Here is a 27574-nt window from a genome sequence, read left to right on the forward strand (position 1 = left end):
GTTCAAAGGGCCTAACGGCTTTCTAGCCAAGGAGTCACTTGTGGCCAGGTGTTATCAGTTACACAGAATCATGTTTTGCAAGCAACACTTATTCTCATAGATGAACATTAATTTTAATACTCCTTCATGCCTTCCTTCCGTCGTGCTAAGTTAGCTGTCTTTCTCTGAACCTGCTGTGAATTTTTCTGATACTTTTGACGTTGTGTTTATTAGAGGCCCCCCTGCATTAACTCTGTACATTATCTGTAGCAATTTTTTGTACTTGTTTTAAACTACTAGATAGTTTGGTTTTTTAGGACTCTTCTAGTTTTTCAATAAAAATTAATATAATCATTGCTTATGTTCCCCAAGTACTTTTTGCAACACAATGAATTGCTTGAGATAAAAAAGGAATTCAGCTTGATTTCATCCACCTCATCACCTACATGAGCTAATGTGCTATTGAAAGTTAGAACAATGTAAATTAAATAAAATAATCAGAGTAGAGTAAATTCAGGTGGAAACTGATTCGACATTCAGATTTTATGTCTATGTGACATACTATATGATATAAGTTCAGATTTTGAGCTGCAAATTTGAGAGTTATATCAGAGTAAGGAGTAAGCATCGGTCTACTATTTTTGTTCACTAAAACCACTCTTCTCAATGCCCTTATTAGTATTAGTTCAAATAACAGGGCTTGCTTGACTTTAGCAGAGTTACAGGATTGCGGATATCACAGCTAAAGGCCTTCTAGTAAACACTGCCCCCACCACCCACAAAGAATCAAATACACACACAAACAAACACACAAACATCCAGACACACAGCGCACACACACACACACACACACACACACACACACACATTCTATCAAGCAAGCCACTCACAATAAAAATACCAGCAAAAGGCAAAACTATTTGAGCATTTACTGCATACATCTGTGGTCCTCTGCTTTCATAAGATTAGTGCACACAAATTGAAGACCACACAATTTTCAGAACAACCCCAGTGGCAGGCAGTTTTGTTGTTCTTTTTATATGAAGATATAAAGGATATAAATGTGCGAGAGAAGAAAGTTTACTCACATCTGCGTCAGAAACTATTCTTACCCCCAGTGCATGAAAACAAAGAAGTGGGTGTGAACACACCTGCTGATTTCTTGACTTGCTGAGAACTCTTTGCTAACCTGATTAGATTATCTCCTGTTTTGCAAACGAGGGAAAGTTTTTGGCACCTAATTTTATACTAAATCCCTGTCAAACCGGGCAGATTTTATTCTGCTCTACCTCACAGTTCAGCTTGGTGTTTCACATGATTGACTTGCCATAAGAATACTTATACTCAGTATGAGGAACAACTTATTTTCCACATTGACCCAGGGCCGTGGGCGTACAATTCCATCTTTTGCAGTATGCCCTGGCACATCAGTCAAACGAGACTTTATGACTACAGTGGCCGAGATGACCTTCTCACCTTGCTCAACTCCTAGCTAAAGAAATCAATAACACATAAAACAGCTAATTCTCTCTTTTCGGGAGAATTTGACACTAAAAGCACTTTGACCTCAATTTATGTTGTCTTCATCACAAACATTATAAAAATAAATTTGGAAATTCCATTAGGAAAAGATAGCTCATTCCAAGGCCTAGTGCCTTCTAAAACTTCCTGGCAAAGCATGTACCGAGTAATGTCTCTGCCTTATATGTTCTTCTTCCTAATGTCACATGGTAACACTTTTTGAAACTGAAGAGAGACAGTCTTCATCACTCACTCAATTCTCAAAGTACAATGCGATTTCTATGACACTCCATTCAGAATGAGACGCAGATTTAAAAATTATAATATTAATGATTGATTTCAATTGTTATTCAATTCTACATTTACTTCATATAGGACTCTAGGAAAGACAGTATTAATGTAAATGCTTCAAGTTTTGGAAATTAAATATAAAACCTTGCCCGATTAGAGGAAAGAAAAATATAACATGTTCTTCTATACTCTGAGTTGTACATTCTACGCACATAGACGTGTCCTTGGCATAAAGTAGGCAGTTGATGAGTTAACAGGCAAATGCCTAAATATGTGAAAAGAGAGATGAATTGATTGATTGATTGACTGATTGATTGCACTGACATTTACAAATCTGTTTCTGAGTCCTTTCCCCTCTACCATTAGTTTACTGAATGGATGAGCTCCGATATTAAGTTACAATTCCTGTTATAAGTTTCAAGTTTCTGTTTATTTCAATGAATTATAGCACACACATTTTTATCACAGAACAGCTACTAGAAGTGAAGGGTTTGTCCACCAAAACACAAGTCAAATTGCAAGATACATGTAATTATTCTAAAAATATTAAAGCTCAAACTAATATCAACAGAGTAACTCCACTTTGCTTCAGCAGAAAGTTAGCTAGAAAGCTTTAAACATTTGGTACATTTGAGTGCATGAACTGAGAAGTTAGAAAACTAAATGTTATTGTTCATTCTAGACAGCTGAGGAAGAGACCTGCATAAAAGTGTAGGAGAGATTGAACACTGGAGAGAGGGGGGGAGGGGAGAGGGAGAGATAAAGAGAGGGAGAGGGAGAGAGAGAATAGACAAATTATCACGAGAAGGAGAATTGTCAAGTGTGATGGCTCCTCTTTACCATTTCTATGAGAAACACAGAGAAACACACAGAATCCTATAAGGACCTGTTCATCATCACGCCTCCATGCTCTTCTTAAGAAAGACCTAACTTAACTTGATGTGCCAAATACAAAGATTATGAGATAATAGAGAAACACACTCAAAAGGATAAAGTCCCTAACTCAGACAAAACAATATTTGTGCATTAAATATCACTAGTGAAACCTGTAGAACACAGAGCATTTTTCACCTATGTAAACTGTGTGGGGAGACTTTCCTCAGAAGTATATAGCAAAAGGAATTGATATGTTCTTTTAAGAGAAAAGGGAAATAAGAGCTAAGGGCTCCAGTTAGTGAAGTTTGTCAACTGGAAAATCACATCCTATGTATACACATGTCATAGAGCTGCTAAAAAGAAAGCAGGAGATATGGTATTTATAGTAATCATGGCTAGTACAAGTGCATGTGTTTTTAGAGAGACTGAAACAGAGATAAATACACTCTCATACACAGCAAAATACAACTGCAATATCTAGACTGCTCACTGTGGGCAGACTGACACAAATAGCTTTTTAGAGAATTAATTATTAGAAAACTAATGCTTTCTCTTAGTCAAGATTGATCGTGTGTGAAAACAACAACATCCATACTCATGGGTCATTTCATTCTGTTTTAAAGTTCTGAAGGCAAAATAAATGAAGGCAAACCTCAGTTCCAAGCAAGGTATTCTTATTCTCTGAATTCACAGTACAAAACATTTATAATCCTAATTTTGAATCTTTCCAAATCCAGTGATTTTGGAATTCACAGTATATACAAATATAGATTTTTTCTCTGAGAAAGATGAATCCCCAAAGCACACTGGAAAACTTTTTGAAGTTTGATTGATTCCGCATTGTCTTGACTGAGACAAAAAGCCCCATTCTTTAGATAGCGTTAATGGGTATTGGACACTCTAAGCTTGGATTTGTTCAGGAATGAATAGAATGAAAGAGACAAATCGAACAACAGTGATGGCAAGAACTGCCAAACAGGACCAGGCTAGTAGAAGACAGAGGGAGACATTGTGGTGACCCCCCTGCTGTCTATCAGCACAACCTGAGTACCTCAGATCCTGATTTCTAATTATGAACATCGCTGGTTTGAAAAGACAGGCTAGATACTTGATGCTAAAAAAAAAAATATAAAAATAAATTTAAACAGCAAAAGAGCATTAAAAGCCCCATGGAGTGATCATTATTCAAAACTTTATTGCACTAGAGTGACAGAGAGCCTTCCAAATTAAAAGCATGTTAAATTCAGTCGCACCTATTGAGTTTTTTTAAGCCTTTATCTCATAAAGAACACCTATCAATCAATTAATAATCTGCTACATTTCACCATTAGAGCAGACATCATTTGAAAAGTTAAATGTATTCTTTTTTAATTCTTTTGCTAGCTTAGGGAAATTCTTAATCAATTAAAAGCTTACAGCATATTTATTTTTTTAAGATCCCTATCAGATCCAATCACCTATATCCAGAGCAGTTCAGCGACTTGCAAGCATATTTAGTTTGATATAACATAAAAAGGATCCTCAGATGAAAATATCAATACTGAGAAATGATCACAACATTGAAGGTCTTCACGACTCTCAGATGCATAAATATGGTATTACCTATACATCCCAAAGCAGTTAGTACAATAAACTTCATACCAGGGGAAAATACCCCACACTGTTCCTTAAAATTGTGTGAGTTCATGGCCAGCCTGGTCTACAAGTGCTAGTTCCAGGATAGCCTCCAAAGCTACAGAGAAACTCTGTCTCGAAAACAAAACAAAACAAAACAAAAAATTATTTGCTATTACCATTTCTTTGAGTTAAAAGAGGAGGTTTGCATGGAAAGTGACCCAAGTTCATTACAAAACTAAAGCCTTGTGCTCACTCGGTAAATTCTGTATTTGCTGGCCAGGCACAAGTTTAGAAAAACTGTCCCAAAGAACTGTCATTTAACAATTAGGTACTTGAACTCATTTTACATGCATGGCCCTATTACTTTGACCATTTCAGTCCCTCTTTACCATTAGTAGCAAAATACGAAGAAATGAGCGGAATGTTATCCATACACAGAAGTGTTTAAAGCATTTAAAAGATAGCAGTCCAATGGTGTCACTTACTTTCCGTTTTCTAAGGAAAAGCTGAAATACCTGCTATCCATTCGCTACTACAGATTAGTTTGCGAGGTACACATCAGCAGTTCTTTTCCATCCCTTTAGCTACATTTGAGCCTCCTTTTAACCATGCTAAACATTGCTCTGATTAAAAGCTTACCGGATAGGAACGCTGCTCTCAGCTCTCAGCCCCTTGCACTCTTCTCTCCGTTAGACACATCCACCTCTCTTCCGAATGAGAAGGTAAACGGAACAGGCTCTTACCCGAGACAGGGAAAACAATTCGTTCAGCTAGATCCAACAGCGCTCTGTGCAGCCTGGCAGCATGAGTGATCCTTGGGCCTCACACAAAAGCAAGATAATTGGCTCTCAATGAAGACATGTAAACATCCATCATAATGGCACTCGGGCTGAAACTGAACGCTGCCTCAGCTGTTCTGTGTACTCCGGCTGGAAGATGATGTCACAAACATCAACTGGGTGTACTCTCATTGGCTTCTGTTACCTGGAATCATATCTTAACCCTAAACTGTCAGCTGAAAATCGAAATGCTTCTCTCTCACTGAAATTTCTGCTCAAAACAAAATGGGAAGTCCGAATAAGTTATTAGACGACGGCATACAAAAATATTGCGCTCCATGTAAGCCAAGACTTATTTAACTAATTAATTACTTAGGGTATGTGAGGCATTTTTTCCTCAAGTACATTTATTTTTTTTTTAAATGCTACGTTTTAAGGTGATTAACTGGAGGAACAACTAAGGGAATGACTAGAGTGAGCGCATTTTGGAATTTGATTTTTTAAATGAGTCTTTAGATTGATTTCATTGGACTACACAACTACATTTATGAAAGTTAAGAAAAAGTATAACGTAGATGACTGTGAAGCCAATCTTGCCAGAAATATGTCTGTATTTTTAACTTTCTAATATAAATATAAAAAAATGATCATTTATTTTCCTATCTGAATGTTAAACAAGATCTTCAAAGTTTGTGCAGCAAAGCTTAAAGTATGAAATATTGAAAAGTATAACAATACAGAATGCTATTAATATTGATTTTTAAAATGAGTAATTTACAAGTCACTGGATTTGAAGACAATTCAACTTAAGTAATTGAGAGCTACTTTAAAATGATGTATTCTAATTTTTTTCAACACAAATGGAGAATGATTATCCATGCTTTACTCTCTTGACAAAAGCCCCATATTTCTCCCCAGGCTAGTTCTCATGGGGAGAGGAGGATAAAGGCATAAGCTGGTTATTGTAGCTTGCTGCCAGAGGGACAGAACTACAATCACCTTGAAATATACTCCAGGTTTCCTCACCAAAAGGAGCTGTCAGTGGCATCACTGTGAAATGCAAGAATTGACCGAGCACCTCCTAAATCCATTACTGATGTATCCCAAGGCTAACCTTTTAAAAACTGTGCAGTGCGAAATACAGTCATCATCAGCACCAGGGACAGACACCAGGAGGCTCACTTCGTTCACATCCCCCTTCAGGAAAAGGATGCTACCTTTGACTTGTGGTGTGCATGCCTGTTGCTTCGTTCCTTTCTGAATAATGGGCACCAGGATATATTCCTTCTAATTACTGTCCATTTTCAAAATGAATAAATTATTTTACTGGATCACTTCCATAAAGGTTCCAAAAGTTTACAGCAACTAGGAAGAACTGCCCTCAGCTCCTACTACGTTCCGTCAATTTTGACTGTTGGATTAACTCACTCCATGTTTCAGGATTGTATGTGATTCAAGAGCTGCGTTCTGAATGAACTTCAAGATCCAAGGCTATAATTTGCAATCTGTAAAAATTTGATCTCATTTGCATCTATTATAAAGAACTAGTGTGAGACTATCAACCATAGCAAAAATGATATAAGGCAATGTGTAGACTTGTTGTACAAACCAAAGTGTATTATATTGTAAAAAATCACTAATATTGCCTACAAAAGATCAACGATTCAGTTTAGTGATGTTTATGAGGGTTAAAATGGAAAGTGAACTTAGTGCTCTCAAAATAATGAAAGAAGAAAGATGTTAAACTCTTTAAATTTCAACTTAGACATACTGTGTCAAATTAACTTGATTTATAATAGTAACTCACATATTAGATCTTTTTTTCTTCAAAGTTGTTGCCTTTCCAGAATAGTTGTGGGTTTAATCATATTAGTCAAGTCTAAGGAGAACTTAAATTTAAAAAATAAAATCTATTTGTCAAGAAATATTTGAAGAAATGAGGAAGACACTGTTCATTTACTTCTGCCTAAAATCACAAGGTTTTGGATGAAAATCTGAATGCCTGGTAAAGTGAACTAAAATTGAATTACAAACCAGAAAGATGAATTTGGACAATGGGAATGTCAACTATATTTCTGGTAGACAAATGATACGTCTACAATATTACATTTGCTAAGAGAATATGTCATGGAGAAAATAATTTATAAAGTAAAATATGCTCCTATACTTCATGTTTTATATAAAATATTAATGATATAAATATTTAATGCCAGAGATAGATAACTAGAAGAAATTAGGCTATATCCAGCTTCACTTATAAAACATTCTGTTCTATATATATATATGTCTGTGTGTGTGTGTGTGTGTGTGTGTGCGTGTGTGTGTGTGTGTATGCCATTCAGTTAGTTTTTATGATAAATGCATATTACAATAATTAACTGTGCAAAATGATAATTTTTCCATTGTTTTTCATTTTTTCTAGTGTTACAGTGCAGCTTACCATAGACTAATGAATATGATATGACATAGGATATGATATGATGAGTGTTCCATTGACATTTTTGCCAGTTATCTGCTTTCTATACAAGAGTTATTTAGAGTTGATTATCTATGTACAGGCACAGGTTTTGTGTCATAAAATTTATAATCTTAAGGTATAGATTTTAGTGCATATGTATTCAAAAGTTTAATATCTTAATGAGTCAATAATTTAAATTTGCAATACCACCTATTTAAGTGAAAAAATAATTTTGTATCTCAATTTTAAGTTTTGTATGAATAATTAAAATTAGCAGAATGTTTTTTAACTAATGAGAGAAGTAATGGGAAGAGCAAGTTGGGGAGAAATACTTAATATTAATGTTAGGCTATAATCGATGAGCATTTAACCCATAATTTTATTCTAGCTCATTATTAGAGAGTAACATATTGCTCGTGTGCATGTGCATGTGTGTGTGTTTGAATGTCTGTGTGTTTGTGTGGGAGTCAGAGAATGTATATGCTGGGGCTCACAGATGCCAGAAGAGGACAACGGCAATGGTTATCAGTGGATCTGCAATTACAGGCAGTTGTAAGCTGACTAACTTGAGTGATGGGGATCAGGTTGGGTCCTCTGCCAGAGCAATCTATCTGTTGATTTGCTAAGTCATACTTCCAACCCTTAAATAACATGTTTTATTTTTGAGTAATTACATAGTTATACTCAGAAAGGGTTTGAGGTAAGCCATGGATATAATTAATCGTTGGTGGAAATCAGTTAAGCAATCTGGAGTAATATAAGTGTGTTCTTTGCAATGAAGATACAAATCACATGCTATTTTTTGAATAACAACTTTAATATTAATACAGACTGTAGTAAAAACATTTTACTCTCAATACTTTGAAAAATATTAAGTTTTCATCAAAGGAAAATAAACTCTGCACTTTAAAATATACTTCTTGACATTGTATGACTATTTATTATTTATTCCAGCTATGGAGGCCAGCTAGCATTGCTGAACTCCAAAGAGCATAAAATATTTGAAATTTAATAGCATATAAAGAAAGAAAACCATTATAGGAATTAATGTCATCTTTACTTTTAGTAAATTTATAATGTGTATATGTTATGATTTAGTGAACATGAAGGCTCTAAATTATTTTTTAAAAAAGACTGATGCTATTTTGTAGTTCAAGCAAGCACATCTCACTGAGTTTTATTACCATACCTACCTGCTATACATTTCCCGAGAGCTGAAATCACTGCAGTATTTAATTGCCTGACAATTATTTCTGTTACATCAATTTGGTGGTTAAACTAATTATTTATATTATCAAAACAAATCAGCACTAGAGGCTAATTAGACTAGAGAAACCATCCTACACTGTCTCTCTTCTTACATATTAATAAGGTTTAGGTTAATGCTAACTTTGTAAGAGTTGAGCATAATCTTCAGGTGGTAATTTACAGACACAACATAGAAATTCAAACAACCTTTAAATGGTTCTAACCAGTTCTACTTCGAACAGCTGGAAATACGAAACTGCAGCATTCTGTATCATCCTGAGGCAGAGACTTGCCCATTACCTTGCTATCCACAAGATGGCAGCTCTGGTTATTTGGCCACTTAGGAATTGAATGTGATCCTGTTTTAGCTACTCATAATATGTAAAGCATGTGAATAACTTTTAAGTATCACTGATTTGTCACTGATTATGTGATCTTTATTTCAGAATAATAAAATCTGTAGAAAATAGCAATTATCTAAATCACCTTAAAACACGCCGTTGCAATCTGAAAGCTAACTAAGCCAATGTCCAAATATTTCATGATAATTCTGAAGCCACCCTCTTTATAAGTTATTGTTTTGTTTCAAAAAAATGTATTGCTTTAAAATACAAAGTTAGCACTAAAAAATTGACTGCAGCAGTTTTAACTCACTGAGCTAGAGAGCGATGACAACCACACTCTCCATCAAATCAGTTCCAGATACAATTTATTTTCATTAAGAGTATCTATTTACTGCTGGCACCTGAATCTTCCTTTAATATGTAATCATCTTCACGTCACTTTTTTTTATGTCTACCCGAAATTTCTTCTGTTTCTGCTTCACTATGTTATCATTATCTTTGCTATGGTGCAGATAATTTTTTGAAAACCCTTGGAATTATTGGGCCACATCACATTTCTTTCTTTTCAGGAAATGTAAAATAAAAATATTCTCATTTGTGTTTATGTGTCAGTAATTGTCACCTTTGGGAAGGAAGAAATAATTTGAAAGGGGTGAGAAAAGGTAACAAAATATGGATCCTCATAATGAAGACAAGAACCCAATGCTATTTCAATGATTTAGACCAGTCATTTTGGGGGCAACTTTTTCTATTTTGTGTATATGTTGATGATATTAGATGCCAATGAGAACTAAAACCTGATAGATGGATACACTTGTGCTTATTCTGTCCTCTGAACAGCCATGCCTCCTGTGTTTATTTATCCCTCCTTCATTAAGGAAATTTTATTTGATTTATAATGTCTATTTTTGTAAAAACTTTTACAAATGTCATTTTTCACCTCTATAGGACCTTTTTTTTAATTGTGTCATGCTATTCAAAGTTGATCAAATAGTCGCTTTCTTTTTCTATCTTGATGAAGTACAGTGACATTAATATCAGGAAAATTCAAAAATTATGTCTTAGTGAAAATCAACCTGTTGAAATTAGTTTATATTCTACCAGAGAAATAGTCTATTCATGTAAAATCTACCGTGCTTAAAACTTAATGTCAGACACGTAGATATTTCTATGTGAAAGATACTGAGAAAGAGTAACTTAAATGTTTGTTTATAAATCAATACCTGTGTTTTGAGATAGAGGATTATTTAAAATATTCAGAACAGTCCAGTTATTGAGAGTAAGCTTAGAATTACTTTAGTAATAAATGAACACTGCCATCACCCCATTTACTACCACTAACTCAGTCTGGGTGACTATTTGAACTAGGAACTATTCTAACTATTCTAAACATTTTACATCACCAAATTCATTTGTCCTATTTTTCAACATCTTTACAAGACAGGGTAAGATTTTTCAAACAGCTTTTATTATATATATTATGTTGGGTGTCCAGTGCAGTTCTATGCCTTTAACATAGATTAATTCTCTCTAACCAAGAAGTCACTGATGTGTGTGTGTGTACCATATGCGTATACATCTGTGGATTATAGCTGCACTTTTTATGTCGTTATAATCTATCACAGCCGTTTTTTTTTTTTTCAGCTGATCATTTATGTCTCACATCACACCAGCCTTTTTCTTATTCTTTAGTGTCTTCAGGAGACTGAGTTTAGAATAGATTTTTTAAACTGCTTTGCACATCTATATTAAACAACCCCTTCATTGTATTGGTGTGCTTAATGGTACTTTGCTATTAGTTAATAGTGCACCATGCACCATCTACCACTTCACCTACCATTAATCAGCAACAATGTAAAGCTGTGAATTCAAGATCCAAATTGCAATATGTTTGGTTGGTCTTTGGTAGCCAAGTAACAAGCATCCTTCTGTGTCTTTGCAGGGAGGAACTTGAACCCATATCTCTAGATACGATCTTGGCTGACTATTGTCTAAGATCTCATGATCCATATTAATCCCTGGACTCATGAAAGACAAGTGATCACTCTGATAATTACAAGATCTTTACAATTTCTTGAAGAAATAGAAAGTGCTGTTAGTGACCTATGTGTAAGACAATAAGCATATAGTTTGTCATCTCTTTAGGACAATATTAATGTTGTTGTGTATATGGAAAATGTACTGAGGTCTTTTTAAGTCAAACTGAACAAATAAAAAATTACTAGTTGACAACACTAGCATGCATAAAGCAACTCGATATTGTATTTTTCTTCTAGACACGATCTCCTTTGGAAGTGTGATGCACTGTGCCTAACAGAGAATTAAACATTCTTAAAGTCACAAGGGCAGTATTCCTTCCTCACAACCAATCTGAAATCAAGATAAATTAAGACGCTAAAGTGGACAACTATTTTCCAACAGCTTTGGCTGTAATATCCAGGGTAAACACTGTGTAAAATATAGATATCTCATCGGGTGCTTACATGTGGCAGGTATGTTTTGGATGGATGATGCCTAGAGGGCATGCACTAACAGATTATTGAATCTCTTACAGTGCTCCTGGGAGGTGGAGGAATCTTTATTGGGGCCTGTGAGGGGAAGTTAGGCTGGGAGTGTGTGCCCTTGAAGATATTATTGAAGTCCGTTCCTCTTTTTTTTGTCTTCTTTTACATCCTGGCTACTCTGGAGTCAGCAGAGTAACATATACCCATATATATTCACCCAAGCTCACAAATACAGCACACATGTGCACACATACACATACACAAAAACGCACATGCACACACACACACTACAAATAGTTACAAAATGAGAAATAACCACTTAAAGCAGAAGTGTAAGAAGACGGTTTCAAAGATAACATTTCGGCCCATGGCCACAAGAGCTCACAGTTACTGTATAACACGAAACATAGGTAGTCCAATTTCAAATGTTGTCATCATTTTACAGTTTACAGTCCTAGCATTATTCAAAAGTAAAAAGCAAACAAACAAAATCAAAACAAAACCAAACCCCCAAAACTACAAATGTCTCTTACTAAGACTCAATATAAATGCAAGATGTGAAAACATAAGTAAATATATATATATATATGTATATATATATCACTTATGTGTGTATGTAAATATATGCAAATATACACACATGCACACATATGTTCACATATAATTATAGCAATAGTCTCATTCTTAGGTTAAGACAAAGAGGATAAAAGGAAAGTATGAATCAAAGCAAAACCAGTCAGAGCAAGCATCAATCTTGTGGCCCCAAGTATGACATTTAGACACATGGTGGCAGCCATTATCTGTACTCATGGAATCAGTTGCTTCAGCTGCATGTAAGACCATTCACAGCTCACATGTCCTCTCTTTCGGGGTAGTTCCATTCAGTACAGCAGGCAACCAACATTCTTGGTATATCCAGTATCCTGGGAACTCCATTGCACCAAAGTGTTCACCCTGGTATCAGTGACTCTTGTTGACTATCGTGACAAGTTTCCTACCAAAGCTACCTGAGAGAAGAAGTGTTTATCTCAGTTTGAGGAGACACAGCCCATCATGGCTGCAAGTCCATGGCAGCATAGCTAATAACCTGAACTGCTGTTCCCAGGCAGGGAACAAAAAGAGGCGAATCCTGGTGCTCACATTGTTTTATAATCTTTATTCTACTCAAGACTTCACCCCATCGATGGCGCTGTCACAATTAGGGTGGTTCTTTCTCTCCCATTAGACCTTTCTGGATTGAACCTCATAGATACTCCCAATAATAACCGTCAAACTTCCATGTGTCAGGTATTTCTCTACAGAGAATCTACCCATAATTTACACTGACCTGTCTCACTGTAATGCTAGGTTTTGTTGTAGTCATTTTGCAATTTTTGCTTCTCTCTTCTTCTTCTTCTTCTTCTTCTTCTTCTTCTTCTTCTTCTTCTTCTTCTTCTTCTTCTTCTTCTTCTTCTTCTTCTTTTTGTGGAGTCTTCTTAGTAGTGTCTGGACCCTGTGATTCTTATAGACTCTATTTCTGTAAAACAACACTGTACAAATGATGCCAAGTTCTATTAACCTGGTTGTAATGTAGCTGGACCTTTTTGGACTATGGCACAGCACTCAGAGGATCTAAGCGATTGAACTGGCATAAACATAAACATTCCTAGAAACTCATTTTGGGGCAAAAAAATCCAGTATCTCTTTCATTTTTGGTACTCTTCTTTAAAATAAATGTTTTGCAAAGATGTTTACATTTTTACAAGCTGGAGCCTATAATGGGTAGGGTAATGCCTTGAAGGATCCATTCCTCATGTCCTTGGTTGAACCTGGACAACTTCTCGATAGTGTTTGGCATTTTAACAATTACACTGGCTGTGTTTTCACTCAACTTGTCTATAATTTTAAGCATTTAAACTTCTTTCCTTATCAAGCTAAACTTTTCTGTTTTACATTTTTAATTTACACATTTTTCTTTCTTTCTTTTTTCTCAGAACTTACTTTCACATCTCAGTGAGCAATAACCAGAAGTAACAATACGACATCATCCTAAATGTTATGTTTGCCATTATTTTTAAACTTAGTGCACACTTATTTTTAAGATGCTTTTGAAATACGTAGAAACTTTGTAAGTTTGTCACATGAATAACTTTTAGCTCAATTCCCATCATTCAGTTTCTGTCTCTAACCCCACATGAACAAGATTCACAGATCCCATTTCTCTCAGCCCACTAGCCTTCAAATATCTACATAGAAAGACTTTTAAATGCTGCCTATGACATTTTAGAGATTTTCTATCATGCATCTCCCAACTCATTCACAGTCTTCCTTTAAGACACTTCCATAGGATCAAGAACAATGTGGTCAAATTAATCACAGCAATGTAACCACTTTATCAGTACACACTTAGTTATCACAGAGACAAAGTGTCTTACAGAATCAGCTTAAAGAATGGGAAGTTTACTTAGACTCGTGGGTTCGTAAGATTAAATCTTCCACAGCGGGAAAGGCATGGTAAGGGAATCACTCATTCTATGGTAATGTGAATGTACCACGGCTGTGCCTTCACTGTGGCAGACAGATGCAGAGAAAACAAAGAAAGTGGTTGTCTGTATTCACCCATAAGGTCGCTCTTCCTCAAGCCCCGACATTCTTCAATCCACTTACTGGATGGAGCAAGGCTCAGATTAAGAGGCCGTGAGGAACATTTCAGATTCAAACAATTACAGTATTTTCCGTTTCTGAATCAGGCATGTGGCCCTTAAGTCTCTATTTTATAGGGAGAGGAATAGTCTTAGAATTAAGCCTTTGTACAGGCTGCTTCAGGCCACCTACATTCTTTGTATTTTCAATTAATTGTTCTTCCCCAACAGTGACACATAGAAAGTCTTCCACTTTTAAAATCTGATTTTCAAACCTCCTCTCCATCACATATTATTTATGTACCTAATATTACATATACATGTGGTGTGGAAGAATTGTCTGTATTCTGTCAATCATGTTTTAAATAAACGCTGATTGGCCAGGCAGGAGGTTGATGCGGGAGAATTGTCTGTATTCTGTCAATCATTTTAATAAAACGCTGATTGGCCAGGCAGGCAGTATAGGCGGGAAAGCCAGACAGGAAGTAGGGGTGGAGCAAAGAGACTGGGAGTATTCTGAAAGCAGAGCTCCCTCACCACTCCTGCACAGACCACTGAAGAGGCAGCATGTAACTTGCCCAGCTGAGAAAGGTACGGAGCCATTATTGCTAACATAGATGAGAATAATGGGTTAACAAGAAGCCTGACCTAATGGGCCAGTCAGTTTACAATCTTATGGAGTCCCGTATGTGATTTTCTTTGGGGTTTGCCGGCTGGGGGGTACTGGGCAGGACGGAAACCCCGACAAGTCGGCTCCCTCATGTTACAGGAGTTGTTAGTGGGAAACCCAGACAGGAAGTGGAAATGGTGCAAGGAGAGCAGGAGAATTCTGGGAAGGAGGAAGCTGATTCTTCCCACTTCTGCCCAGATCACCGAAGCCACAGGATGTGAGCTGCCCCATTGAAAAAGGTACTGAGCCACATGGCTAAAAATAGTTCAGATAAATGGGTTAATCAAGATGTAAGAGTTAGTTAATAAGTAGCCTGACCTAATGGGCCAATCAGCATTATAACTTATAGCGTCCTCTGTGTGGTTGATTTTTCTCTGGGACTAAATAGCTGGGGGAACTGGGCAGGACAGAAACACAAACAAACAGGCCCCACTCATGTTACATACATGTATATGATAACATAAATGTATAGGGTGTAATGTAATATATGGGATGTAATATAAGTGTAGAGAGTGTCTCAGTCTTATGGGTTCATGTAATCATGGAAGGGAGGGTGTGGTATAGCAGGGAATCTCCCCTACTGTAAGGCAGTGAGAGCATGGGCAGTGAGCTTCTTCTTCCTTTAACCCAGTGTGCAGTGTGGTGTTGCCTGTATTCAGGGTGGATCTTTTCCCCTTTACGTTTCCCTGGAAACAACTTCACTGACACAAGTAAAGGGATGCTTGGCTGAACTTTACAATCCAATCAAGTTGCCAATCAAGATTAATCAGCATGCCCTCTAATAACATGGTTGCATTAGAACACACGTAGCCATGTAAGCCAGGGGTTGGTGGAACTGATAAGTGGTCTTACATTGCTGAATGGCAAAAAAGGAGCACGGTGATCACCTTTGAGAAACAGTACTCCTAGCTAAGGCTAAGATGGATTCATAATTAGAATTAGTTCTCAATAGGTTTTTAGAATTATTAAAAAGAAAATTAAACTATATAAGTTATCAAGATAATTGTTCGCACTTGCCCATTTCTTAGAGAGGAACTGAATTTTCACCCAAATTCCTTAACAACCTTTGAAATAAACAAAAGTTGTGGACTATATTTTTTTTTCACCATATCGAAATACTTGCTTATTCAACAGTACTTATAACCACTCTTTAGTCTTAATCAGAACAAGGATGGATGGTGATTTTATATATGTATACATGCATACAAACACACACATACACACACACACACACACACACACAGAGTTTGAGATAAGTAGTGAAAAACTGTCTAGTTCTTTCTTGTGAAGAATATTATATCATTAAAATGGCTAAAATCATTTGAAGAATTGATAAATATTTGCAACTTATCATGTAAATAAATGCTATCAATTTCCTTTCTTTTAACTGACAAATCTTAACGACTTTATATAACCAGACATTGTTAATGTAGGCATAAAGCAGACTCACACTTTGATTTCAAGGGACTCTCAGTCAAGGAGAAAATTGTGCCATTAAACAAAATATGAACCAATTTTATTATCAGTGAGTTAAAACAAGCATAAGTTTTCCGATAAGGCTGAACTGTCAAATATTTCTCTTTCCTGCTTGAGTTAATAAAATTTCAGCAAGCTATTAGAAACAATTTCCTGAGAAAAGCAACTTTTAAGATGTATTTTAACACCATGACTGATTCAGAACAATATTTTGCAGCCTGTGTATCTATGGTACTCTATTGATTTTCAATATGCACAACCAGGACCAAGAGGCATATCAAGACACTCGAGTACCTTGTGAATCATCTTGGATTGATTAAATGTAATAGAGTTCATGATTAATTGAGAGCATGCCAGAAGTGTGTTGTACTTTAGGGTTTTCTTCTGCGTGGAAGCACATTAGAATCTCGGTGAACAGAATTTGTCATATAAATGAAGCAATTCCTTATCACACTACCCCCACTTCCTCAAGGCTTTGTGTAAAATCTTTTAAGAATATGTATTATTGAAGGAGAGAAAGCAATTGTCCTAATATGCCTTGGATTTATTTGTGTCTTCTGACCCCAATCTCCCTAGTTCAACCTTGAATTAGCCTCCACATCCAACTTTTCCTCTCTTCTCCATCACAAATGACATATTAGTGCCTTATTTTTTTAAATCTGTCTGCTATAGTGTTTGATAACATACTCTGATAGTGCTTTTCACCTTAAATGTCTTAATGCACTGTTCTTTTCCTATTACTGCTTGTTTTCATACCTCCCAGCCTTTGAAATTCTTCCTTTTGTCTTACAATCATGCTGCATTTTAAAACCCCTGGGCCTTTGCATATGTTTCAGTTCTGCTTGCATAGGCTCGTACTGACTTCTAGCATCCTCTACACCAAGTTGCCAATTTCCATTTCTGACTGACCATCTTTTTCTCCATCTTTTTCCTTTATTAATTAAATGCATTGGATTTTTACACTATGATGTATAAAAGATCCATTCTTTGCCTCTCATAGTGAAACACTCAAAGAATTTATAGTTTGATGTAATGAATAGTGTACATGTTACACATACTATGCTTTTACTTGAAATCTTTAGCTTGGCCAAGATAGTCTACCTAAAAACCTAATTTTTCACACAATTTTCACAATAATCAATTGGGAAAGTAAAATGTATCTGCTATCAGAATTATGGGGAAATTATTTCTTATTTTGTTTTGGAAAAATATTTTGTTTATTTAAATATTTCAATTTTTATACACTGATTTTCATATAGGATTATTATAAAGGTTATTTTTAGATATACTTATGTGGCTTGTGAATAGTCTATTTGATGGCTTTGCCTTTAAAATAAATATAGACTTTTACCTTGTGATACATAGGTGAAATTTTCATTTATATCATAATGAAATATTCCATTGAGTTTATGAAATAACACTAAAATTTGGCATATAAATACAAATATCACTTATATATACACAGATACATGTTTTTAGAAAATAATACAATTTTGAATTTTCTATTAACTTTTGTTTTTTAATAAATAACTGGGAGTTCTCTTTAATTCACTGCTGATCCTTAAATACATTTTGTGTACACATTAGATTTCTATAAATTAAAGGAGGGTACATATATGAACTTTAAAATAAAATATAAATCAATAAAGACATATGAAAAAATATACCAGTTTGGAGGGTCTACAAAGGAAAAAAAAATATTATTAGACACAGAGTAAAGGTAAATATATTTTTAAAGTAAAAATTTAGCCATTTCTATGTCCTGAAAATACATTGTTCTGATCTGAGAATTGCTCAGAGTCTTTTCATGTAGGAGAAACCAAATGGATTGGCATACTCATTTCTCTTCCAACAATCCCTGTTATTTTTAATAATTCTAATATAAATCTTTTCTTCAAAATATAAGGGACACACAGCTGTAACACTCTTTATGGTGGCTTTGGCATGTGTTGAAAGCCATGATGACATTGTCTGTTTATGATGGTGGGCCTGATACTGAAGCATCAGGTGATCTCATCAGGGATGGTGGATGGCCAGCCAGACTTGATTTAAATCCTGTCAGTCATATAGACAATGCTTTCTTTCATCTTACAACTTTGTGAAATTGCATAGTTGTTGGTGTCCTTAAAATTATTGACTTCATTATCTCTTTTAGTCATGATGTTTTACAAAGGTGTGATATAAAGTTTTCTCAATAACAGAATAGCTAAAAATCTCATAGCTAAGACATCTTTATTTTCAAGTGAAACTTCTTAAATTTGGCTCACAGAAATGGTGTAAATGGTAGAAAAGGGACACTCTCTTCAGCGAGATTTCTGGCTTCAAATACTAACATTGTATTTAACAACTATGTGGCCTAGGTCAAATTATTTAAAGTCTTAATTTACATGATGAGAATATGGGAGTACAAACTTGTACAGCTGCTTTGGAAATCAGTATTTCAGTTTCTCAGAAAATTGGAAGTCAATTTACCTCAAGATCTGGTGTGGGACGTTTTTATGTAAATGTTTTGTTTTTGTTGGTTAATGAATAAAGCTGCTTTGGACTATGACAGGGCAGAATAGAGTAAGGTGGGGATTCCAAGCAGATATAGGAGAAAAGAAGGCAGACACAGAGAGCCGGCATGCAGCTGCAGAAGGAGAAAGACACCTGCGGGAGTTCAAGGGAATCTGTTGGAAACTTGTCCATGACCTCATGGTGTTGCACAGGTCAAGAGGGATGGGTTAATTTCAGATATAAGAGCTAGCTAACAATATGCCTACGTGATTGGCCAAGCAGTGTTTTAATTAATACATTTTCTGTGTGATTATTTTGGGTCTGGGAAGTTGGGAAAAAGCAAGCAGACTCTGCCTACAAAGACCCAGCAACACCACTCCTGGGCAACACCCAAAGGATGCACACTCATACCATAAGGACGTTTGCTCAACTGTGTTTATAGCAGTATTATTTGTAATACTCAGAACCTGGAAACAAGCTAGATGCTCATCAACCCCAGAGTAGAAAAAGGGATTATAAAGTGAGAAAAGACTTCTTTAAAATAAATACAAACAAATAAATAAATATAAGTATAACTTTCATGGCAATTTGTAAGAATTAAATACATAGAAACACTCGGAACAATTTACTCTAGCAACATTTGAATAAATGTTTGTGGGAAGAAGTCATCTGCAGAGGTATATTACAAAGCAACAGATTATGATAGAAAATTTTCACAAGACAATACTGGTCACCGTGTTGCCAGGAAGTAGAAGAGGAGGGGAGACTGGACTCTGTGATTGTCACACACTCCTAAGCTGACATTTTATAAGGAAGCGCTACACCATCTCATAGTTTTGCTACCCTGGCCTGGAAACCACTCCATTAATTACATGGATATTTGTGAGACATCCAGCACCCAAGTTATAACAATTCCTATCTTATAACTGTAAGTATCTTTATATCTTTTCAATCTAGAAGATTTCTGATAATTTGTTATTTATGCACTAGGAAACATTTCAGTTGTGCAATACTTATTAAATAAGTATTCAGCTAAGATTATTGAAAAAAATGTGACCTGAAGGATCTCCATTTCACGGGAAGGAAGACATTAAATTTAAATATGATTATAATTTATTTTATTTTAGTAAAATATTTTTCAATATAATATATTCTGATTATGGTTTCCCCTTCCTAAACCCATCCCAGTTTCTTCCTACTTCACCACCATCCACATATACACTCTTTCTGTCTCATTTAAAAAGGTTGTGATGAACTGGATCATAATGATATTCGGCTAATCTCATAGATCACATCAGCATTCTTCCACCATCAGACAAGTTTGCAGCAAAGAGAATTAAATACAGAAACCCATGTCTTAACATTATGCAGAAGGAAAGACAACTTGGAACGCTCAGATTGAAATAGGATATTTCCATCAAGTTCCTCCCCTCAGAGCTCAAGGGAACTCAGTGGAAGAGGAGTCAGAGTGTAAAAGCCTGAGAGGATGGGCAACACCAGGAGATGAAATTAAGGCCTGCTAAATCAATTCAGAGAAGCTCATATGAACTCACAGAAGCAGTAGCAGCAAGCACAGATCCTGCCTGGGTCAGTAGCCGGCGTTTGTTTATATTATCGCTATCAATTTAGTGGTTTTATAGGATCCACAGTTGTGTGTACAATTATGTCTCTGGTTCTTATGCCTTCTCGTGGGCTCTCTTCTGTTGGCTTGCCTTGTACAACGTTGATGAGATTGGTTTGGTTATGCATTTTTATTTTGTTAAAAAGAGAAAAGAAACAAGTTTCTAAGGAATAATAGTAAAATAAAAATTAAACAAAATAGGAATATAAATAAATATATAAATAAATAAGAGAGCCAAAGAAAGAGCTGGAGAAATACAAACTGATGCATTTGGGTATATTCTCAAATGGTAATTACTTGACCAATATAAATCCATGTTCAAAACAAATTTTTAATTTTTCATTTTGTTCAAGAGCCATTTGAAAAATAAAGTCTTGATGTATATGGATAATTTCAGAAATATTTCAATATTAAAAAATTCAGAAGCAATTTCTTTTTCAAGTTTCAAGAGATTTTGAAATTTATAGATTTGTCCATCTCTTTTTATTTTATTTTCTTCATTACTGAATGAATATCTGTTTGGAATCACTGCAACTAATCTACATATTTGGAAATATTTAGTCTTTGAAGAGATGATTATGAAGCAGTTTTTAAAAATTTCATTGTCAATTCTTCTACCAAGAAGTTAAATTTGTTGGCTATTATCATAACCAGTCTAGTTTGGTTGTAGATTATATTTATAAAATGGACATTTACTACCTTATTGATTTCACCTTTACTGTGTTTGTATGTGTCTTACAAATATAATATATGGTGGATATTAATACAGTTATTAATATTTGCAACATGTTTTCCATTTCAGAATTTTTAAAAATGATGATGGCAATCTTTGTTTTCTTATTAGAGTTTGACCTTAAATAACATAATTGTTAACATGATTTTATTCATGTCCATCTCTTACTGATTCTTTATTTGTCCTGCAATCCTTTGGAATTTTTAACTTCCTCTTTCCCATTTTTCTTTCTTGAGTACATTTCTATGTTTCTTCTTCTCTACTTATGTTCCTTTTCCACCAATAAGTTTTTTTTTTAAAAAAAATACTTTACCTTATGAATTATAGAGCATGACCTTTCCTGTGAAAACTATCTACATAAAAGCCACTTTATCATACAATATATAAGGAACTTACAGAACTATACATCCATTTTACTTAGTTTCTCTCCATTCTTTCAAATGTAAGGGGTTGTGTCTCTGAGTGTGTGCATTTGCATATTTGTGTGTGTTTGTTTGTGTGTGTGAGTGTGTGTATGTTTGTAGATGCATGTATGTTTGGTTGGCTTCTTCATAAGTGTGATCAGATAGATATGGGTATATTCAAATACAAGAATATGGTTGTATCTATCCACTGTCCTTTTCACCTATATCAACCCATTTAAATTTTATAAAATAGATAATCATTTGAAGGACTGCAAAATTTATTTTAAAGTTGTTAATGTGTGTCATATTTTTGTCTATTTTAGTGTCTTCATTTTCTAACATTAAATTTTCTGTGTTGTTACTGTTTATGCTACCAGACTTTATTTTTGAGGCAGAGTATAACTATGGAAACACCTCATCTGGAACTCCCTGTATAATAGTTCAGACTGATCTTGACTTCACAGAGATCTCTCTGATTCTGTCCCTCTTTTTCTGTCTCTGACCCTGCCCTTCTCCTCTGCCTTCCTATTGTTGGGATTCAAAGCATCTTTCTCCATATATGACATTTTTCAATTGACATTTGCACTGGGTTTTCTGCTAGAATATTCGAGCCATTTTTCAAAAAATATATTTAATTTTTTCTTTCAAATTTTATTTGAAGGATAATTATTTTTGGACATGAAATTATATTTCAACTTTTACTTTTAGGTTTGAATATTGATTGCTACCTTTTGAGAGAAAAAACAAAACAAAGCAAGCAACGAGAAAATATGAGACCAGAGTTATCATGCTTCCGTGTATAAGTAGGAAGCTAAAGTCTTTGTTTTCAGGATGTGAGTAATCTCTGGCTATTGAGAAAATTTTATGAATTCATCTTATTTGGGGATTGAGGCGTCTGTGTGCAGGATCTTATTGCTTTTTCAGTTCAAAACGATATTTGGGAAATACAGACAACATTGATTGGATTTCCTGCCACTGTCCTTATCAGGTTTGGGCTTTTGATGGTGTGAAAATGATGGTGTGAGCAGGAGTAATTATTCAAAAATAACCATGTTTTGGCATTTGAATTTTGACCTGATGATCAGCAACATGTTGTCTGATTGTCTTCCCTGTGCTGAGCAGTGTCAGGGAGCAGGGCTCCTCAGTTAGTCACATCAGGACAGAGGTGAGCAACCTTCTCCTCAGCACTGCAGTGTGTGCTAAGCCGTCACATTTAGTAAACCAGATATGACAAACTTATTTCTACACTGTCATATCATGTTTTCAATTTATGATAAAGGTATAACACCACTCTATTAAGATGGTGTGACTCATCCTTTGCATTGCTTCCTTTCATGAATGACAATAAAACATTGGTCAGAACTCTAAGTATTTTCCATAGATTACCGAGATCCTTTTTTTGTTGTTTTGCTATTTACCTTTTCCTCTAAGTATCATTGTTTTGATTTCTATTGTTTTTTCTTTATTATAACAATTTCATAATATCTTACCACCTACTTTCTCATATTGAATATTATTATTTCTTTTCTGGAATTTACACTTAGATTTTTATTAATAAGTATTTTTATTAGTATATCAACTTACTATTCATATTTGTATTTTATGCATATCATTTGTAATAACAAAAGGACATATTTATAACCTAATTTTGATATACACACCATCTGTTTGCTTCTAAAACTAGACTACCTTTATGCTTCATCAAACCTAGCAAATAGCAGTACTACAATACACATTGTGGATTACAGTATTGAAAATCATATTTTGTGTTTCCGCTCTCCTTGGTAGAGAAGGTGCTGGACGCTCGTCGGCATTTCGCAGTTCGTAGTCTTTGGACTCCGAGTGTGTGAGGACTTAAGAGGCCGCGTGGAAGTCGAAGCCACTCTTCCCGGATGGCCCCTCCGGCCAGCCGGGCCCCTCAGATGAGGCCTGCTCCCCAAGCGCCTGCAGCTCATCCTCCAGCAACAGCGACTGCACCATCTGCAGTTGGCTCACCTGCTGCTGCACCCCGGCAGCCAGGCCTGATGGCACAGAGGGCGACCACTGCAGCCGGTGTGGCTGTGGGCTCTGCAGTGGGTCACACTCTGGGTCATGCCGTCACTGGGGCCTTCAGTGGAGGTGGCAGTGCTGAGCCTGCGAGGCCTGACATCACTTACCAGAAGCCTCAGGGAGCCCAGGTGCTGAACCAGCAGTCTTTTGGACCTTGCTCTCTTGAGATCAAACAGTTCCTGGAGTGTGCCCAGAACCAGAGTGACGTCAAGCTCTGCGAGGGCTTCAATGAGGTGCTGCGGCAGTGAAGAATTGCAAATGGTTTAATTTCATCAAGAAGTTCAAACTGAAGAAATTGAAGTGGGCCCCACATAATAGTGCACGTGTGGACCCTGAGTAAACATCCTATTTCTAACGGCTCCATTGGTTCAGAGCAGCCACGAAGAAGTTCTAACAGTATAGATATTATTCCCTGAGGCTCATAGTGTTAGGGACTGGGCAAGCAATGGCCTCCTTGAACCAACTGTATTGGGTTTTTTTTTGTGTGTGTGATAATGAAAATAAACTGTTTCATTCTGAGGAAAAAAAAAGAAAATCATATTTTGTTGTTCCTTTAAGATACTTAGTTTTGTTCTAGCAATAACAAATCTAACATCAAATATTTTATATTTTCTCAGCTTTGATTTTCAGTTTTTTTCTGAAGGATGGTTCTAGAATAATTTTACTCTTTGATTAAAATAATATTACTACAAAGTCTTTTCTTGATTTTATGTCTGCCTTACCTTCAGGTTTGATTAAACTGTTTGGCATTAGTCTTGGGCTTTCTCTTACTGCGTAGAGATACCGCAATCATGGCAACTCTTAGAAAGGAAAACATTTAATTGGGACTGGCTTACAGCTCAGAAGTTTATTCCATTGTCATCATGGCATGAAGCAATGTGGCATACAGGCAGACATGGTCCTGGAGAGGTAGCTGAGAGTTCTACATCAAATTGGTAGGCAACAGGAAGAGAGAATGAGCCACTGGGCGTGGCTTGAACTTCTGAAACCTCAAAGTTCAGCCCCCAGTGACACACTTCTTTAACAAGGCCAGACATCCTAATCTTTTGAATAATGTCACTCATTATAAACCTATGGAGGGTCATTAACATTCAAGCCATCTCAGAATTCTAGTTTATTACACATGGTATAAGTTCCAGCACGCTGACACTTTATATCAAAGACTGATTATTACATCTAAACAAATATTCACATAATCTTGTGATGAGCTTGTGCAGCCTTTTTGGCAAAATCACACAGTGCTTCTTCCAATGTTTCACAACTAGCAAAGTCTTACACATCATCCTCCAGGAATTGGAGCCAGGGTAATTAACTTGGGACACAAACTTTGTCCTACTTTATGATCAGGAAAGTTCTTTCAAGCAGAAATCCGTGGCTACTGTTCCATTTACTTTATATATTGCTGTAAGTCGATTCTCTCATTCATAATATAAACATCCTTGCTTCCTCTGATTTTTCTGATCTTGTATTGACTTACAGTTAGAGAGAAAGTAAACAGCTCTCTGTCATGGAAAAATATGAAATTATGTATTGATATTGTTATATTATGGTGCAGGGAAGTATGCTAGGCAAAACGTTTATTTACATATTATATATACAAAAACCCCATGACTTCATTGTGAAATTATTCTTCCATCTCTGAAATACTAATCAAATCAGGAAGTTTTTGTAAAAATCCAAATGTATCTTCTGCAAAAAAATATGTATATGAAGTAAACTATGGAAGATTGTTTTAAAAGCCTTTACAATGGAAGATCCTTCTTTTAAGTAGTATGCTTTTATTAATATGAGTAATCAATACATTTTAATAACAGGGATAATAATAACAACTCTTATCAAGGATATTATGTTGTTTGTAGACTAGTTATACATTCCTAAACTCTGTGTTACAAATGCAGCTGTTGTCAGCTCTCGGCCAAGAGCATACGCATCTGAGCTTTAAAACGATACACAACCACATCTCTATTTGTCTGGATAAACATCTGTATGTGATATGTTTACAGCTGCTGCCACACTCCGTTTCTCCACCCTGACAGTTTGGGAGAGATATAGTATTTCGCTCTACGGAATACAAAGCACGTTCAGCAGTTTGTGCTGAGGTGCTGCGGCCTTAAAGTGTTTACAGTTTGCTCTCACATTGAATCTTCTCCATCCGATACTACATGTTGCATGGGACTTTATATTACAGAATCAAAACAGAAAAAAAATTCCATAAAATTTAGACAGCTCAACACATGTGGTACCCATAGAGATTAAAAGAAAAAAATAGTTTGGTGAGTGAAATAAAATAGCAAACTCTAATATACAAACAATATTAAAAACATCACTGATCTGAACAGAGAATTCACAACAGATGAACTTCGAATGGCCAAAAGACACTTAAGGTCATGCTCAACCTCCTTAGTGATCAGGGAAATGCAAAACAAAACAACTTTGAGATATCATCTTACACCTGGCAGAATAGCCAAACTCAAAAACACCAATGATAGCCTATGATGGAGAGGATGTGGAATGAGGGGAACACTCATCCATTGTTGGTGGGAATGCAAACTTGTGCAGCCACTGTGGAAATCAATGTGGCGGTTTCTCAGGAAACTGGGAGTCAACCTCCCTCAGGACCCAGCAATTCCACTCTTGGGAATATACCCAAGAGATGCCCTATCATACTACAAAAGCATTTGTTCAACTATGTTCATAGCAGCACTATTTGTAATAGCCAGAACCTGGAAACAACCTAGGTGCCCCTCAATAGAAGAATGGTTAATAAAGGTGTGGAACATATACACATTAGAGGACGCGATCCAACCAGATTCTCTGAATGTGGCCGGATTCTCTGAATGTGGCTAGCCTGGAGTCTTTCTGAAAAGCCATTGACAATGCCACTGGGACTTGTTTCCTCTGCATATACTGGATTTTGGGGCTCCAGTCTGTCTGGACACTCACCTTCCTGGACCTGGAGGGAGGGGGGAGGAACTTGAACTTCCCACAGGGCAGGAAACCCTGACTGCTCTTAGGGATGGAGAGGGAGGAGGAGAAGGAGGGAGGGGAGTGGGAGGGTGTTGGGAGGGGGGCAGAAATGGAAACTTTTATAATTTAATAAAATTACTTTCTAAAAAAAAATCACACACACACACCACATTTAATTTTGTAATCAATTTTCTTTATATGTTGCAGTTTATCTTATGTAAAAGCACTTTTAAATTGTAGACTGTGTAAAGAAAATATGCATTTTTGTAATAATATTTTCTTTGGGTGAATATGAGTAAAAAGTAAGAAAAGTTTTTGATTTATACACACACACACACGTGTGTGTGTGTGTCAAGTATATATGTCTCTTAAATGATGTGTAATTTATGAACACTGCTATCTCAATTCCTCAGAAACTCATATAAAACTTTTTATTTTAATCAGCTATTATTGTGACAAAATACTTCAGATAATCAACTTTAAAATACTTTTATGTATTTAGAAATGTGTGTTTGTGTCTGAGAGTGTACGTGTCTCTGTGTGTATGTAACAATAAGAAGATAAGTAGGTCATGAATTTGAGAGTATGGGAGGGTTATGTCTAGAATATGGGGAAAGGAAAGAGAAGGGGGAAAATGATCCAAATATATTATAATTTCAAAAGTAAAATTTTTTTTTCAAATTCAAAATATAAAAAAAATGTTTAAAAATAGTCTGAAGTACCCCATTTGAAGGGAAAGAAAGTGGAAGGTTTGTATTGGTTCACAGTTATTTAGGTTCATGGTCAATTGATGCAAAAACCTAGGCCTCTTCAGGGCAGCGCATCATGATGGGGCCATGCAGCAGAAGATGCTCCTTCTCCGACCACGCAGGTTGAAATACAGACAGGTGGGGCTATAGCTCCAGCATCCATTTGAGGGC

General features: G+C 35.8%; 2 protein-coding genes across 8 annotated transcripts in view; one reads left to right on the forward strand and one right to left on the reverse strand.

Annotated features, from left to right (window-relative positions):
- The window catches only part of Mgat4c (MGAT4 family member C), a 575343-nt gene that overhangs the window by 184923 nt on the left and 362846 nt on the right, over positions 1–27574 (reverse strand). For 2 of the 7 annotated variants that reach the window (XM_048418769.3, XM_085683476.2), the window contains exon 1: positions 4924–5219. The exons of 4 other annotated variants lie outside the window; for them this stretch is intronic. The gene's annotated coding sequence lies outside the window, so the exon portion shown is untranslated. Of the gene's footprint in view, positions 1–4923; positions 5220–27574 lie in introns of those variants that run through there. One more of the 7 variants, XM_085683480.2, reaches the window with a different exon arrangement.
- On the forward strand, positions 19008–24150 carry LOC125389777 (coiled-coil-helix-coiled-coil-helix domain-containing protein 2). The gene is given in 3 exon segments (XM_048418444.3): positions 19008–19092; positions 23490–23954; positions 23957–24150. Coding segments are annotated over 3 exon segments (621 nt in total). The 3' UTR covers positions 24028–24150.

This window comes from Myodes glareolus, chromosome 26 (assembly GCF_982192425.1).
Source record: "Myodes glareolus chromosome 26, mMyoGla1.1, whole genome shotgun sequence".
Classification (NCBI taxonomy): domain Eukaryota; kingdom Metazoa; phylum Chordata; class Mammalia; order Rodentia; family Cricetidae; genus Myodes; species Myodes glareolus.